We start from the raw sequence: 16493 nt of genomic DNA, 5'->3' as shown, positions 1-16493 counted from the left end.
CCTCCTGCTGCTCGGTAGACAGCAGCGAGCCGGGGCAAGGACACTCAGGCGGAGATGGGACCTTACAACCCCTTGCATCCCTCACCGGTGACGGGGACCCTCCGTTCCCTCCACTTCAGCAGTTACAGCTCTGGAGAGAAAGAAGCGCGATGTTCAGGGCTTCCTGTGTTCAGCTCTTCAGAGACCCCACGGGTCTCTCCTGGCCACGATGTGTAAGTTTCTTCCTAGAAGTCTTTGCCAAAGTATTTTGCAGCCAGGCTGACATATTATGCCACAACCACCTATAAACAAGTCATGTCAGATCCTGCAGAGATAACAAACACTCAAAGCTCACATTCTGTGTGCAGCAGGGATCCGCCTGCCCTCACGTGATAGTCCTTTGTAAACTTGTCCTGCCAATGGGTTTCAGCCCTGGGCAAATTCACTATAGATTCAATGTGACCAAAGAAAATGGGAGTAAAACGTTCTTGGGGTGAAAGGGTTACACCCAACTTCATTTCCACAGTGGCAAGTCAATCACTAAAATCCCATCCCCTCAAAGCAAGTCTGCATGCAGCAAGCCAGTTTCTGCCCCTGGGCCCCTCTGCCTGCACAGTCATCCCGCACAGCCGTCCTCTGGGCCTCTGTCCTCGGCGCTGCCACCACTCCAGCCTCCGCTCTGCTCTCCTGCAGCCTTGCAGCCCTGCCACCATGTCGCCCAGAGCACTGGGCGGAGCTCTTTATATAGAGTGAATAACCACGCATTGCCCACACCTGTGCAGTGAGCTAGCCAACCAGGGCCAGGTGAGAATCCTGGGCACAGGAACTCTCATTTTATCCACAAAACTCATAGCTGGGAATTTACATTCCATGGGGGAAAAAAAGCATGCAGTTTGATTGTTTCAGAATGCAGTTCATCTTACACATAGTTTTTCTTCAGGCCAAGAAAAAAGCTTCCTAATTTAAAAAATTATATATATATATGTCATATATACCTTCTTTTCACTGTTTCAAGGTGGCAGTGGGCTATAATATGCCATCCCACAGCAGACCCCAGTAAGGTTCCAAAGCAGTAAGCCACTGTTCAAAGGACACTCCTTGATGCAAATGTTGGTTTTCAGCCCATGAGACCATTTTCTGCATTTGCCCTGGAACATACAAACCCTTTATTTATCACTGGTTTTCCCATAAATTCCCTACTTGCCACAGAACTGTGGACTTACAAAAGTGCTTTCATTATTACTACTCTAAAAAGGCAGGGGAAAGCGGAGTTTGCTAAAATTTGTGCACATTGTTTCTTGTTTCCTTTCAGGCCCTTGATCAGGAAATGTTTCACATGTGAGTAAGTATTGCTGGAGATTAATGGCTGCTGTTTGGAAAGGTCCATAGAAGTTCTTTCCTGCCAACATAAACATATACATTGTTCCAGCACAAGACCACGCCCACAGCAAGGATCATGTGTTAGCAGAAAAGACCCAGCAAGAGAACTCTCCTTGAATCAGTTTAGGGCCTTTCTCCCAAGTATGCAGTAGTATTAGTGAAATGGTTTCAACGGTTTACACCAGTGCCCTGATTTATCTTTTAAACACAGATGATTTCGATAAGAGCATTTGTTAACAGCAGTGTGATATTCATCTCTTTGAACCCTTGATGTGTTTTGAGGCTGATCTGTGGCTGGTTGACATGATGCTTATGAAGTCAGATTTCAAATCGCACCTGGTCCAGTTAGCTTTGCAAAGAAAAATATTCCACATCTTGTCTGCATTTAGCAGATCCGAGGATGTCACAGATCCCACAGGGCTCAGGACAAAGCCTGCAGCAGCAGGCAGACCTCCATCACCGAGGACCCCTGGGGCTGAGACGGGAAGATCAGAGGAAGGAAGTGCCTAAAAATGGACCATTCTTTACTAAGTCTTTGGCCACTGACTTTCAGGAGTGTCACAGGAACTGATCAGAAGCGAGGAGGGAATGAAAAAGAGGTGAAAGGCTAGTCCAGGAATCTGCGAACTATGTCAGCTGCCAGCAGCTGTAAACGGTGCCTGTATGGTGACACCTCAGCTCAAATTCCCTGTGGTCTAGATACACAGCTCTGCATCTTACCACTAGAGAAATGTGATAACTATAAAAACATTTTATATAAATTAATAGCAAAAACCAGAAAAATGCACCTAAGGGGAAGATTTTACTTCACTTTTCAAAGTTTTCAACCACCAGCTCAACAATGGCACTGCAACCAGTCACCCGTGGAATCATCACTGGTGATCTCTGTTGTTCAGCCTGTCACACTCCTATTATGCTGCCAGGATCCTCAGTATTTCATACACAGAACTCAAAGCCGGGAATTTACGTTCCATGGGTAAAAAAAGGCATGCACAGTTTGATTGTTTCAGACACAGTTCATCTCACACACTCCAGGGCCTTTGCGCCTGCTCCCAGCACCGCCCGCGACCACGCAGGGCCAAGACTGTGCCACATGGACGGCGCCTGCAGGCGGCCCAGCTGCGCATCCGTCCAGCCCCTCCTGCCGGTCCTCCCACTGGCCTGCTCCTTCCTCCCAGTATCTCCTCCTTGCTGAGCACCGTTTCACCCACAAAGTGCACTTCTTTCACTCTGTCCTTCCACTGCACCCACTTGGGCAGCTGCACCCCTAGATCCAGGTCTCTGTGACATGTGCCTCCCAGCAGAGGGCGCCGCTGCAGGCGGACTCCTTACCTCCACACACTGATGCCCCTAATGTCCCCGGGCACCTTCCTGCCCCACCCCGCTCAGCAGCGGGGCAGTGTGCACATAATCATCCTTCACACCGCTGCTGGGCCCAGAGCTCCTCATTTTCAGCAGAACATAACGTTGTCTTTTCCTTGCTGAGAACACTGAGGCTTGGGGAGATCTCCCTCAGCTGCCCACCCCTCGGCTTCAAGCGTCTTCTTCATGCCCATCCACTCTTACTCCCTACCTCTGTCGCAGAAGATGAAGGGCCTCCCTCTTTTTCGGGTCAAAATCCCAAGGTCAGCCCCCAAAACATACCTTTGATTCCCTCCCTCCTTCAAGACTGCATCACCAAAAATCTCTGCTCCTTCTTATATCCTGGACCCTGCTCGTTTCTGATCTTAGAATCCTTTAACCTCTTTCAACAATTACCTTTAAAATACAACACCTTCTTCTGCCAGGGACCCAAGCTGTGGGTAGGTTCCCCGACATGAGGATGACGGCCTGGGACTCAGTCCAGAGAGAACTGAAGCCAGGGGGGCAGTGGTGACCACGCAGTCCCACTGCCCGGGTCTCGGGGCGGGCCCCCTTAGGTAGAAGAGAGCTGGTTACAAGGACAGGGGAGAGTGAAACCCAGTTTGAGACTGGTTTTCCTGAAATGCATTCAAGTGGACACACCAAGCAAATTTCCTATACAAATTAGGTTAATTTTTTTTTTGCACCAAGAAAAAGAATTAGTATCCTCTTTTAGAATTATTTTACAAAAATATCCTTCTGCCAAGTTTTCCATACTATGGCTTTTTGATGTTAGTACCATATCCTTCGAACTCTTGTCGTTTTTAGGACAGCCAAATTGGCTGGCTTCTTTCAAAGGTTATTCTTGGACAAATACAAGGGGAAATAGATCATGGCACCCAAGCGATGGTCTGGGTGCCTCTGTTTCCAGTTTAGTCTGGAAAATGTGTGACCAGTTTTTCATCCAGGGAGTAAAAATGTCCCCGTTTATTAGAAAGTCCCGCTGTCGGAAGCGGCCAGGGACAAGGGTGGTGGAAACCCCGCCCGCAGGACAGTTCAGCACAGGCGCGTCCACCAGGCCTCGCGCGGAAACTGCAGGCGGTGGCCGAAAAGCCCGGGACGGGTCCCTCCCCTGGACAAAGACCGCGGGGCCGCCAGTCGTCGACAAGACCCCTGCATGCAAACGCCCGGGGAGGGCGGCACTGCCCAGCGCACCGGAGCAGACCCGCCGATGCCGCACAGTCAGTGTAGAAGGAAGGGCGCGCTGGTTACACCGTCTGCTCAGCAAACCCTCGCACATGTCACACAACCAACGGCACAGACGGAGGCCACCGGCCCTGGGGACCGTCCCCCTGTCCGGTTCTCCGGTGTGAGCCCTTTCCTCCGCAGGTCCCCCTTCTGCACTGACCGGTGGTTCCAGTCCCCAGGAGCCCAGGGCGCGACCTTCCCGGACCGGTGAGCACGAAGCCCGTGTCGTGTTGGGCCCGACCGTGCGGCGCCCGCGCGCTGCCCCCGCCTCCTTCCCGTCCAGGTCGCAGTGACCCTCGGGGCTCAGGTCATGCTCTACCTCCCGATGTGACACACACCTGCCTCGACTTCTCCACCCAAAAAAGTCTCACCTTGTCACGAAATGGCTTTGGCCCTGGTGTTCACAATATGAATCTACTTGAAAGAAATTCTGGAGGCAAAGACACATATGAGGGTCCTGGGCCCACCCTGGACAGCCCCAGGGTGCAGATGCCACGCCGGAGGGGCGGTGCCCTGGGAGGGAGTTTGGATGGGGCCCTGCGCGGGCTCGGGCGCGTCTCTGATCTACAGGGGATGGAGGAGACACCGAAACATGCTTGTCAGCCCCGGTATTTCACCAAACCTTGGACCACACCTGCGCCGTGGGGTCTTTGAGTCACGTGCCACCGCCCCATAAAGGGAGAGCAACAGTGGTCTTTGAAGGTCGGGGGGCAACTCTCCAAGTTCCACACATCAAGCCAGATGACCCATAGGCCTGAGCCGAGGGGAACTTACCTCTCGAGGTAGAGCCCTGCCTCCCTTCCCAGCGCCAAAATTCTAGACAGATTGTTCTGTATCTCTAATCTGACAAACCTGGCACATAGCTGCCACATTTTCACCAGCCCACTCTGATTTGCTAACACCCCCTGCCTCCCCCTCTTACTTCCACACATACCCCCCACATGGTGATGCTCATGACAGGCGTCTGCTAAGGAACATCTATCTGCAGCTCTGACATAGGAACACTCTCATCCTAACAAATCTAAGATTGCAAAATCTTCATTTACAAGTAACATACATATAATGCGTGTGTGTCTAAATATATGGAGGATGGACTGTTTGCTTTGCAAATGAACGCACCATGGAATTCCTAAGGATACCAAGTCCTTTGTTTCTCTTTTCCTTCACTGCTTCTCCCCCAAATATCTTACACATTTTATTTATTTATTGCTGCTCCGAAATATATCTATTGTGTAAGGCAGGGTATCTTCCATTAATCAGAAGCTTTCTTTGGAAGCTTCTGGCTGATTTCTTTAATGCCCTGGATGTGTGGGCTTATATTTCGCACGCCCAGGCTCTGGAACCTTCTCTGACAACACCATGTCCATGAAAGCCACATGAATCTTCAATACCTCCCTGCACCCCCGTGACAGGACAGCCTTCTGCAGAAATGTGAATCTGGAAGAGCCATGGGCCTCACACAGACCGCCGTGCCTGGAGAGCGATGAGCCGGTGACATCGCTTTGTGACGATGGCCCGGACAGCCACAGTACCTCCTACTGAGGCCCACAGCTGTCTGCTGGGGGCAGCTTCAAAAGTGGGTGAATAGATTCTGTCTCTTTACACAATGAATGTTAATAGGCACAACATCGAAACCACATTTCTGGGAGGGGTGAAGCTATTTTTAGTAATAGTGGTGCTCTGGAGAATTTCATCTTTTGCTGTGAAATGCAAATGTGATTTTTCTCAGCCCGTAAATGGTAAGCTCAACCATGTTTGTTTGTTTTTAAAAATTTGAGTTCTGTATTTCTATTTCTCTTACCCCAGGGTTTCCTTATCTGTGCACACACACAGATGTGGACAGGATCAGAGCGGGCTAGCCCACCCTAGTTTAGGGTAGGCTGCAAATAATACCTCTGATGTGAACAGGACCAAACAGATGCTTCACCCCACGCAATTGTTCTATTCCCCTAGAGGCTCATACAAGCTAAGAGCCTAACAAAGACAAAAAGGAAAACAGCAACTTTATTCTGAAGTCATCCTTTCCTCAAAAATAAGTTATTGTTTCCCCACTTCCAGAAATACAATCGTCCAGGGCTCAGAAACTCAGGAATCCCAACTCCCTGCTGGGTCCCTAACAACATTCACTGAATGGGGGACCCCGCCTTCGGGAGCCCCAGAAGGCCGGTGAGTAAGGCCCGTGCGAGGGGCACGGGATCAGGAGGCCAAAGATGAGACCAGAGCAAATCCTTAAGCCTTCTGGGCCCCAGTTTCCTCATCAAAAAATGGAGACAATCATGCGCACATTTTCATGACACCCAAATAACATACTTGACAATGCTTTGTGAAAGCATTAGATCTCCACAAAACAAGTCCGCTCATTTATGTATATCTTAACCCCAGTGACATTGTAGAAAATTAAAGGTGAAAGATACCAAAATATGAGAAACAAGGCTGATTTAAACAAAGCCTTTTTCTTCTTTCCTTGTTTCTCTCTCCCTCTCTTTCCCGCTATCATTTTATCTTTCTGTCTCATTCTACCTTCTAGAAAAAAACAAAAGCAATGATTGATCTTAATTCTGCCTTCTAATAATCGGGACTTTCCTATAGTTTTCAACAATGGCCGCATGAGTTTTTTAACCTCAGTGATTACCTACTGCTGAGAAGAGAGGCCTGTGTTAAATTCTTACCAAAGTCATATCATGAAGCAATGTTCTGTTTCTAGAAGCTTGAAGTTGGAATCAGCATCTATTCACTTCTTTGTTCATTCAACAAGTATTTATTCGGTGCAAACTTGTGCCAGGCATTAGGGATGCAGAGGTGAATAAGAGAAATGTAACCCCCCGGCCCATGACGGGCACAGTGCAGTGAGGGGGGCAGACTCACGGTCTCTAATTTCATGGCCTGGGGACTAGGGACAGTGTTGGGAAGATCCAACTCTACCTGTAACTCCCCCTCCATTATGCTGAGCAGCTGGATGAGGTCCTCCTTGGACAGCTCCAGGGACTGCGCGCTCTGCCGTTCGCCTTCTCCGGACGGTCTCACATGCCGTTTGATGGTTCCTGAGGCCACGCCGTCCTCCTCCTCCCTGTGGGACCTGTTCTTTCTGGTGTCTTCTGAGAGACTCTTGCCATCAGCATTGCTGATGGTAGAAGACTTGGGGCAGGAGATCTGCCCACCGGGGGAACTTTCCCCGCCCTGGTTTCGGGATCTCATTCCCACCTACGATACATGAAAAAGAGAAGATGTTGTTACCACCACTGAAATTACTTTTGTCTACTTAGAAACTTACAGCGTCTTTAAACCACCACCAATACAGAAAAAGCAAAGATCAGTCCCAGTTAGTTTCCTTAGAACTTTAATGAATGTGTCATCAAAATCTTCAAGAAAAAGTGGAAGTGTGATTCTAACCTGAGAAACACACCAAGCCGAACAAACAAGCTCAGCACCAACTGTGCCAAGTCATGCTGGAGGTACGAATCTCTGATACGATGGCATTCGAATGGCATTTTACTTTCGTGGTCTTCCTCCCCAAAAACATTATCCAAGTCTAATAATGAGGAAAACACCAGAGACACCCCAGTGGAGAGACAATTGACAAAATTCTTAACCAGTAATCTTTAAAACTATCAAGGTTACCAAAAACAAGGAATATCTGAAAAAATGTCCCAGCCAAGACAAGCCTAAGGACACATGACAGCTAAGTGTAGTATGGCATCCTGGGTGAGACTCTGGAACAGAAAAAGGACATTAGGGGAAAACAGGAAATATGAATAAATCATGGACTTCAGTCAGTAATAATGTATCAACATTGGTTGTTAGTTTTGACAAATGTACCAAACTGATGTAAGACGCTGATCATAGAAGAAACTGGATATGGAGACCCCATGGGGACCCCCAGTACTATCTTTGCAATAATTCTGTAAATATAAAGCTGTTGTAAAAGAGAAAGGTTATTTTTTTTTAAAGTGATTCTAAATTAAGGCTATCAGAGAATTCAGACCTCAAACCCTGCCAGGAACCAGTTGGAAGTCACAATGTGCAGGGAGATCCGCGCAGGGCAGAGGGGGTCTGAAAAGGACGGGGGAAAGGGAAGCCAAGGGAAGACGTGGTGTAGATTTTAGGGGTCTAGAATTCTGTCTTTCCATAGCCTCTTCTTCAGAATCAGGTTTTTTTTTAAATGTCAGTCACTTACGGTAATAGGAACACAAAGAACTGGAAGAAAACAGATCAATTTCAAAATCAAAGTTTTAAAAAATATTTTGAGGTAAAATAAAGGAAAAAGAAAAATCAGCTGTCCACTTGTCCCATGGGGGGCACATTCGAGTCATTCCGTCCATCACAAGTGCTTCACAGATTATCTGTCAGCCTCTGAACAAGAGCTTGACAGACAGGTAACAGGCTGAACTCCGAGGCCAGGATGCAAGGTGCAGCGAAGAGAGGGCTCAGTTGCTGGGGGCTGCACTACAAAATTTGTCTGAACCCTTAAATACAGCAGCTCAGAGCATGGGCTTATTTAAAACTTACAGGATAAACAGTCCTTCTCCTGAACAGCTAAGCAGCGAGGTTTTCATTCCTCACTCCAAATAAAATACAGAGACTTGTTTTCTAAAGTAAATTTCCCTTATGAACCCAACCATACTTATGAAACTAAGGAAAGCTTTTCAAAGCCCTAGGTTTATAATAGAATCATAAATATAGTGATGTTTCCTTTCAGATTGTGCACAGTCAATTCTTCTAAGAAATCTTGAAATCTACATTCATGCTGCCTTTTTGAACTGAACTCTTGTAATCAAATGGACCCTTTTGTGTGCATGTGAACTTTATATAACAGCCTAAATTTTGAACAATATAAACCGAGTTAAGTGGTCCTTAACAAGAGCACCCTATTTTCTGGTCCACTCAGTGATTAGTTCTTGAAATTTTAGAGCATCTTTGGTGCTTCCCTGGTGAACAAAGAGTAGATGTGTCCTTGGAATGGAAACCAGGTCCTCTGGGCATACCTACTACACTTCATCACAGCTCACACCTGTCCTCACCTCACGGGAAATCTAAGACGCAAACACCAGTCGGGTCAACTAGTGTATTTCCATCATGCTGGATCATTCCCCCTGCGTATCTTACTTGGTTCAGTCTAGTTATAGACATCCCAACTCATGAAATGTGCAAACATTTCTCATGACATTATCATTCATTTTTACCAGCACAGACTTTTCATAAACGTTCCTAGGCCTGCCCTCCGTTTTCTCTACAATTTTCTTTCATTTTTTTCATCCTATTTATGCAACAGGCTGTGTTAAATGATTTTTTCACTGCTCATCATCTATATTCATAAACCCTCAAAATAACCAAGGTTTTTGTTTATTTAAGGCATTTACATCCTATTAGGATAGATAGAGTCAGACCGACTGAAAATTTTTCTAAATAATTTCATAAAACGTTTGAACTCAAGAAAGGGGTTTCTCTTGGCACCACTGCCCTGCTGCTGTAATGGGGAGTTGGAGGAAAACAGAACTGGCAACACAGAAAAACATGATGCTGCCCTGGCCTAAACTATGGTGAGATACTGTATGAAATTTTAAGATCTTTCAGGGAAGAGAACAGCAGATCTGGAAAAGACTTCCAGAAAAAAAATTAAGAAGAACAAGAAAACAGATCAGGGAACTGCTATGAAACAAGAGATTTTTTTTTATATTTAGATACCTGAGTCTGAATGATGTACAGTTCGAGGGTCTTAAGCTTTGAATGTAAAAATAGGGTGACCATCTTTCTAACATTTCGATGAAGACGGGTGCAGGTCGCCCTTCCGTGCTCATTTCTACCCACTGTAACAGGGGTTCACGGGTTTCTTTTCTTTTTGCTTCCTTCAGAGAAAGAAGGCTACTATCAATTGTATGAAAGAGAAAAACATTTAATTTTTATTGAGAAATTAGATATAGTAATCACATACTGACATAACTTTTTTGGCATTTTCAACGTCTCTGACTCATTCTTGAACCTCAGATACATTTTAAATATTTTTACATTCATAATACTTTAGTAGTGTAATTCTGATATCGCTATTCAAGTAGACATAGTATAGAATATAGAGCTGTTGACTACATAAAAGGAGGAAGGCCTTCACATTTAAGTGATTTACCCAACTCTTCAGCTATCTGGTAAATTTTAACCATATTCCTTCAACTTGACCACTACAGCCTTTTCAGACACATTAATTGTACCTGTGGCCTCTGAAGAATGCTGCCATTTAGTTTAATTAAAGTTGCTAAATATTTGTTTTATCATCTAACAAAGAGAATATCCCTGGGGAATTACCAGACTCCCCATCGGCTGACACTGGAATTCCTCCCTGCACTTCATCACCCTGAGAAGGCCCAGCTCCGGAACTGACTGAGAAGCAGGCATCTCCCTTCCAGCAGCACAGAGGCCCATGCGGAGCCGTAAGGGCAGATGCCTCAGACTTGATCTCACCAGTCTATTTGATGAATTGTTCTTAAATATCACCTCTATTCACAATAGAGCCTCTGGCCTTTACTGAAGAGCTTCTTATAAAGAGCACTGGGTTATGTATCTGACATATTTATGGTCATATCATGATATCCCAATAACAGTCCACAAGGCAGGAGCTATAATTATCCCTCTTCGAAAGATAAGGAAAGTGAGCCTCAGAGAGAGTCAGGTGTCTGTCCAAGAGAATGTGCAGTACCTGGGGAAGGCCTGGACTAGCCGCAGGCCTGCCTGACTCCCCCGGCCGGAGGGGACATCCGATGGAAGCCTGTCCTCCATGTCAGAACTGCTGCAATCCAAGCGAGGCCACAGCCACCCCCTCGGGGCTGAAGTGAGTCCGCCCACGGGGTCTAGGACCCATCAAATGGTGCCAAACAACAACTAATATGGGGGTGTACCTTTCCAGGAGGCTTTTTTCTCTAGTACCTACTTTATACCTTAATTCCACCAGGACCACGTTCTCTTCCTCGCCGCTCACGCTGCCTGTCTGCCTCCCGGTTCTGGAGGTTCCCAGAGGAGCTGAAGAGTAACTTTACCCGAAAAGACTTCTGACTTTTTGAATTGAAACCTACCAGTTGTTCTACGACCAGCTACAAATTGAACCCATTTTTTGAATTTGGCAAATTAAGAAAAATTCTAGTTTGTGCAGTAGCTGATCATTCTAGTAAACCCACTGTACAAAATATCCTGTTAGAAAAAATGTTTGTCCTTAGGCAAACATTCTCAAATAATCATACTGCATTTTCAAGAAAGGTGGGGCAGGCAGATCACAGTTGCTGGTCACTGTTAACGAGACAGGTTGACTTTCTTGAAGGAGAAAGACATGCAGGGCTGGGCGAGCACCCGGCCCCCTGCTCCCAGCGGGGAGGAGCTCCTGCTCGGAGCACCCCGTCGGTGTGCTGGCCATGCCCTTGCGGGTTCTCAGTGCCTGCACACGTCACCCGTTCTCAGGCGTCCTTTAAATGCCTTTTCTTTTAAATCCCTAGACCGTTTCTTAACATAAAAGAAGAACTTAACATTAATTGTAATGTAGGGAGTCATGGGTTGTGTCTGTTTTGAACGTCTCCTGACTTCTGTATTCTGTCTAATTGTCCCTGAGTATCTCCCTCATCTTGGGTTAAGTACGGAGAGTCTACATTGAAAACAGAGCATAGTTATTGCTCCATAAAAACCATAAAAAGTAAAAATAATTCCTATTGAAACACATTCTGTGACTGCAACAAGCCACCTGGTCGCCAAAGACTCCTGTCGCTCTCCTGCTGGTCAAGGGGCTGCGGATTCTGAACCAAGTAGCCAATCTTCACACGCTCAGCTGTGGATGTTAATTGCACGATGCAGATCTGGCAAGGACAGTAGAGAGAGCTCTGTGATTAGCCGGCTAGGGAGCATTAGGAATTCACCTAGATGCCGTGCTCTCACAGCGCAGGCGTTTCAAGCTCAGTGTGTGGACAGGAAGTAGGTAAGAACTTTACAGTTTTTCTGTAAAGGGGTAAATCTTAAGCACCACAAGCTTTGCAGCCATGTGGTCTCTGTTGCATCTACTCAACCCTGTCACTGTAGCACGAAAGAGGCCCAGACAACATCCAAGCAGATGAGTGTGGCTGGACTTGACCCCGGCCCTCAGTTTGCTGACCTCGGTTTAGATCATGTAACAAACATGACTGATGGGTACATTTAAACTGGGAGAAAGGGAAATGGTTTCTGCCACCCCCTCTTCCCATTTGCAGTAATTAGAAAAATGGCTGCAAATAAGAGAGGAGAAAAAACTGAGGAAAAGATAATCTAGTAGCCGTGCCATCTCCCTAGCCAGCCTCTTCTCTTCCAGGTAAGTTGAGGGAGGACGTGCATATAAAGGGCTTCTTCCCAAGGGCTTCTTCCCAAGGGCTGAGGGGGCTATGGTGGGAGAGACTGACACGCTGTCCCTTGAGAGCAGGGGTCCCACTGGCACTGGCCATGCCGCGGGGTGTGCAGAGGGCAGAGATTCAGCACACGTGTCTGTACAGAGGCTCTGATGGACACTGATGCCCGCTCAGTCTGTGCAGGAGACACGGAAGTGGCCGTGTGCCCTGCAAGGGTGGAAGCAGCCAGGAGAGGCAGCTGGCGTACTGAAAGAGGAGGCGCCACGGTGGAGGGCTTCCGAGCAGATCCCCCAAGCTGGGGATGAAGGGAAGCTGCTGAGCGCTTCAGGGACCTGCAGCCCAGTGAGAGTTACGACAGGGTTCCGAGGCCGCAGGGACTTCCGGGAGCACGGGGGCACTGCCCTCCCCAGGGCGGGCTGGGAGGCAACCACGGAGGACACAGGGGGGACCAGCGGTTGCTGGGTCCCCACGCTAGGTTTAATGCTCTGCTGTCACTGTCTTGTTATTCTTCATTATTTTTTACCCCAAGTCGCCACATTTCAGTTATGCACCAGGCTCCCTATATCATGCCCTGCAGCCCACCTTGACCACAGGGGACGGTGAGCCTGAGCCAGACCTGTGGACGCTCCCACCCTGTCACCTCTGCCGGACTCGTCATGTCTGCAACCTTCCCCCACAAAGGATGAAGAACTGTTTCCGCGATGCCCCCCATAATCAGAGGACAAGCTTGGGAGGAGGGAGAGAAAACACTGCAGTGGAATTCTGATTTATTTTACCATTGAGCTGTGCATAGTGAATTTAACTGAAAAAAAAAAAAAAGAATCAGCAGATACAGTTGGATTTACCAGGAAATACCCAGGTTAAGTTCTCCTCGTCAGGCGGGGACTAGAGGGAAGGAGTGTGGGAGAGTGTTGGATTCTGTCACGCAGAAGTGAAGGACTAGAATTATGTCCTTGAGTCTTGGGGTGTCTTCACCGCATTGCAGTTCCATACGTGGTAAAGCACCCTGGGACGCCCAGGCAGAATGCCGAGGAGTGTGTGCAGCGCTACCACCACGTCCCCAGCGCCAGCTTTGAAAAAGAAGAGCAATAGATGCGGCTCACCGGGCCCTGGGGGCAGCCAGAGCGCTGAGCCTCTCCCACGGTGAAGTCACCGCTCGGCACCTCTGGAAAGAGCTTGGCGGGAGCTTCTTGGGGAGGGGGCTGACCGGCCGCTGGCCCTCGGCCCCAGGCTCGCCACTGCCCTTCTCTGCCCCCGCTCGCCTCCCTCCTTTAGGCGGCTTTCCTGTTTTCTCCACCTATGTCACTGACTGAAATCACACAGATGGGAGCCCAGTGACCTCGTTCCGCAGCACGAGGGGCTTCCCAGCCCCAAGCGTACCCAGAGCCCAAACACGGCGCCCCACCCGCTGGGCCCTTGCTCTTCCGGACTCTCGGGAACCAACCTGGCTAAATGCAAACCTCCCTAGCTCCCTGTCCCTCGGGTCTTTACCAACCTTAGGGAATCTTTGATTGAAATTAAAACAGAAGTAGCCATTTCTAAGAGGCTGGGTTGAAGGTAAGTAAAAGACAGTGTCTCTTTAACTCATTCTACTGCAGAAGATGTTTTTTTTCCAGAAGATGAGCCATGAGGTGGGGGGTGGCAAGAAGAAATCTAGGAACATATTTTTTTCTCTTCCCTCTCAACACGCTTAATCCCCAAATTCCCTTTTGTCCGCTAGTGAGCGCCAGCACCCTCTGTGCCTCAGTCTGACAGTCCCTTCTTGCAGGGCCGAGGCGAGTCCAGAGCTCACACAGCAGACGCATCTAGGCTCCTACACCTGGTGTCTCACTCCTGAGCAGGCGGGCAGCACGGCCAGGGCCATGCCAGCCTTCTGGGGCTCTAGGAGCCCATGCGGGTAGAGAAGCTCCCTCCGGAAGCCTCGGCCAGGGCTCCTCAGACTTCGGCATCACCCAGAGGGCGCAGGGACACACAGACCCTCAATCCCCTGCAACACACACAGACCCGCCGATTCCCTGGGCCTGGGGCGGCCTGGGACTCTGCATCGTGAGCGGTTCCCAGACGACCCTGGTGTTCTGGTCCCAGGATCACACCAGGCCTCTGTGGCGAGGAAGAATGAGAACAGGTCCAGGAAACCGCAGAATGGCCTCAGAATGCCTTCCTCCTAAACTGGAGACTCTCTCCTTTTCCCATAACCAAACCACAAGTGTTCCACTTGGCCAGAAAAAAAATTAATCGTAGCCGTTGACATGACGGACTGCATGCCTCCTTATCATGTATCTCCCAGCAAGGCCCTTGTCTGAGGGCTTAGATTTGTGGGTTACAAAATGATGCTCCACAGGCCAAAATTTCTTTGTAGGGTATATGTGTTAAACAAAACATTTATTAGAAGATTTCACAGCATAATCCAGATTTTCAGATTTTATGGAAGAGAATCAGAAGTGACACTGCTGAGCCCATTTCCCTCGCAGCTGACGTGGCTGGAGGTGAGCCGTGGCCAGCCCATTTCCGTGGGGCATTTACTCTCATTCGCCACCACTCGGCTTTCTCCTGAACACTGAGACCCTTATTTTTATTCCTACATTTGCACTATGTTTTTCTTCTAGTAGAGAAATTTTTCTCTGTATCTAAGGATAAAAACAAAAGCTACATCAAGAGAGTTTCCTGTTTCAAGAAGAGAAAGGAGAGAATATTTAGTAATGACCAGCCTATGGGTTTAAGATGCAGACTCTGCCAGCCGCACCTGTTATTACCTGCCTGTCTTCTGAGACCCGGTGTGTCTGGGGCCAGTCTGACCATCCCAGGCGGCGGGCGGGCAGAAATGCATGGGGGGGGGGGGGGTTAGAAGCAAGATGCATGCTCTGCATGCAGGGTGATCAAGGAGACCCCCCCACCCCAGAAAGGAGCTGTCCAAGGGGAAGAGGCTGCAGTATGTCCCAACTTGATCCAAGGACATGGTCGCTTGGCCAGGGGAGTGGGCATGTTGTGCCCTGAAGGAAATGTGCTCCTGGGGGAGCCTGGGGGATCCTGCACAGACATGCCTGCAGCTGCTGGGGCTGCAGCACAGCTACAGACACAGGGCGCACTGGGAAGGGCTCCGGAAGGAGCTGGGCACCTGCCTTGAGAACGGGCTCCGCAGGAGGCCCAGGGAGGATCTGCAGGGGGCGTCTGCACGGCCACTGCTGGGACCAGGGGGGGTGGGAGAGGCACCAACAGATGCCCAGCTCAAGGGCAGGACAGAGGGCCTGAGAGACCCCTGTGCCTGGGATCACCTTTTAAATTAACCTGAGGAAGGTGGAGAGGAGGTTCTGCAAGCGTTTTGGCAGAAACTCAGATAAGGAAATACCTCACTGCTAACTGTTGACTATCACACTTCCTGTTAACTCCCTGACTTTCTCAGCTTGAAAACTACAGATTCTATTTCACTTCACTAACATTTTTGGGCACCACTGTACCAAATAACAAGAACCATGCTGGGTGCAAGGACAACACACAAAAACAAAACATGCTCCTTCCTTTGAGAACACCAGGGTCTAAATTTTTTTGATGGTTCAAGCCATTATTTAAAAATGTAATCCTTCATCCCAACATTTGTATATCTATTGGTAAATTACAAATGTTATGCTAATCTCCTAATGTATTGGGCATATGATAAATTATATCCACTAATAAATATTGTGGAAGCTCATACTCCTTTGACTTCTCATGTGACAATCGGTGTACAAAACAGGCATTTAAACAAATTTTTTAAAATAGGAATCTTCGAAAATGATTTCATAGCTGTGTTGGATTTGAGGACTCATTAGACTTGATCCTGAATAAGTCGCGAGACCACATAAAGTTGGAACCGCACAAAGGCAATTGGCTGTCGGTCAGGACAGAGCGTTAAGCTCCGGGGTCCCGGCGTTTCTCTGGCCGCGGTCGTCCGGGGGGGGGGGGGGGCGGCCTGGGGATGAGTGAGCGCTCTGTGGGTTAAGGGAAGAGTATAAATAAAAGCACATAGCTGGGCAGGGGTCTGACGTAGACTTGGAGTCCAAAATGAAGCACCAGTGAAATAAAATACTATGTTTGTAACAAAGCATAATGGGTTCATTCAGGGAAACTGCATCCGATAAGAATACAGTTGTATTTGCATGTTCGCGTCCGTTTGTGCCTGACATGCCCCTGCCATCCCGTCACATCAGGGAAAAAAATAGCAGA

The 16493-nt window shown here is 48.3% G+C and overlaps 1 protein-coding gene across 13 annotated transcripts in view; it reads right to left on the bottom strand.

Annotated features, from left to right (window-relative positions):
• Positions 1–16493, bottom strand: part of FILIP1 (filamin A interacting protein 1) — a 206951-nt gene that overhangs the window by 78916 nt on the left and 111542 nt on the right. For 8 of the 13 annotated variants that reach the window (XM_037012539.2, XM_037012540.2, XM_073224347.1 and 5 more), the window contains one exon: positions 6871–7149. The exons of 1 other annotated variant lie outside the window; for it this stretch is intronic. In XM_037012539.2, the coding sequence (XP_036868434.2) occupies positions 6871–7143 (273 nt within the window). In that variant the 5' untranslated portion in view covers positions 7144–7149. Of the gene's footprint in view, positions 1–6870; positions 7150–9630; positions 9775–16493 lie in introns of those variants that run through there. 4 more of the 13 variants (XR_012126110.1, XR_012126109.1, XM_037012536.2 and 1 more) reach the window with 2 other exon arrangements.

This window comes from Manis javanica, chromosome 16 (assembly GCF_040802235.1).
Source record: "Manis javanica isolate MJ-LG chromosome 16, MJ_LKY, whole genome shotgun sequence".
Taxonomy (NCBI): domain Eukaryota; kingdom Metazoa; phylum Chordata; class Mammalia; order Pholidota; family Manidae; genus Manis; species Manis javanica.
The sequence above is the reverse complement of the archived record's forward strand: the minus strand, read 5'-3'. Positions and strand labels throughout refer to the sequence as shown.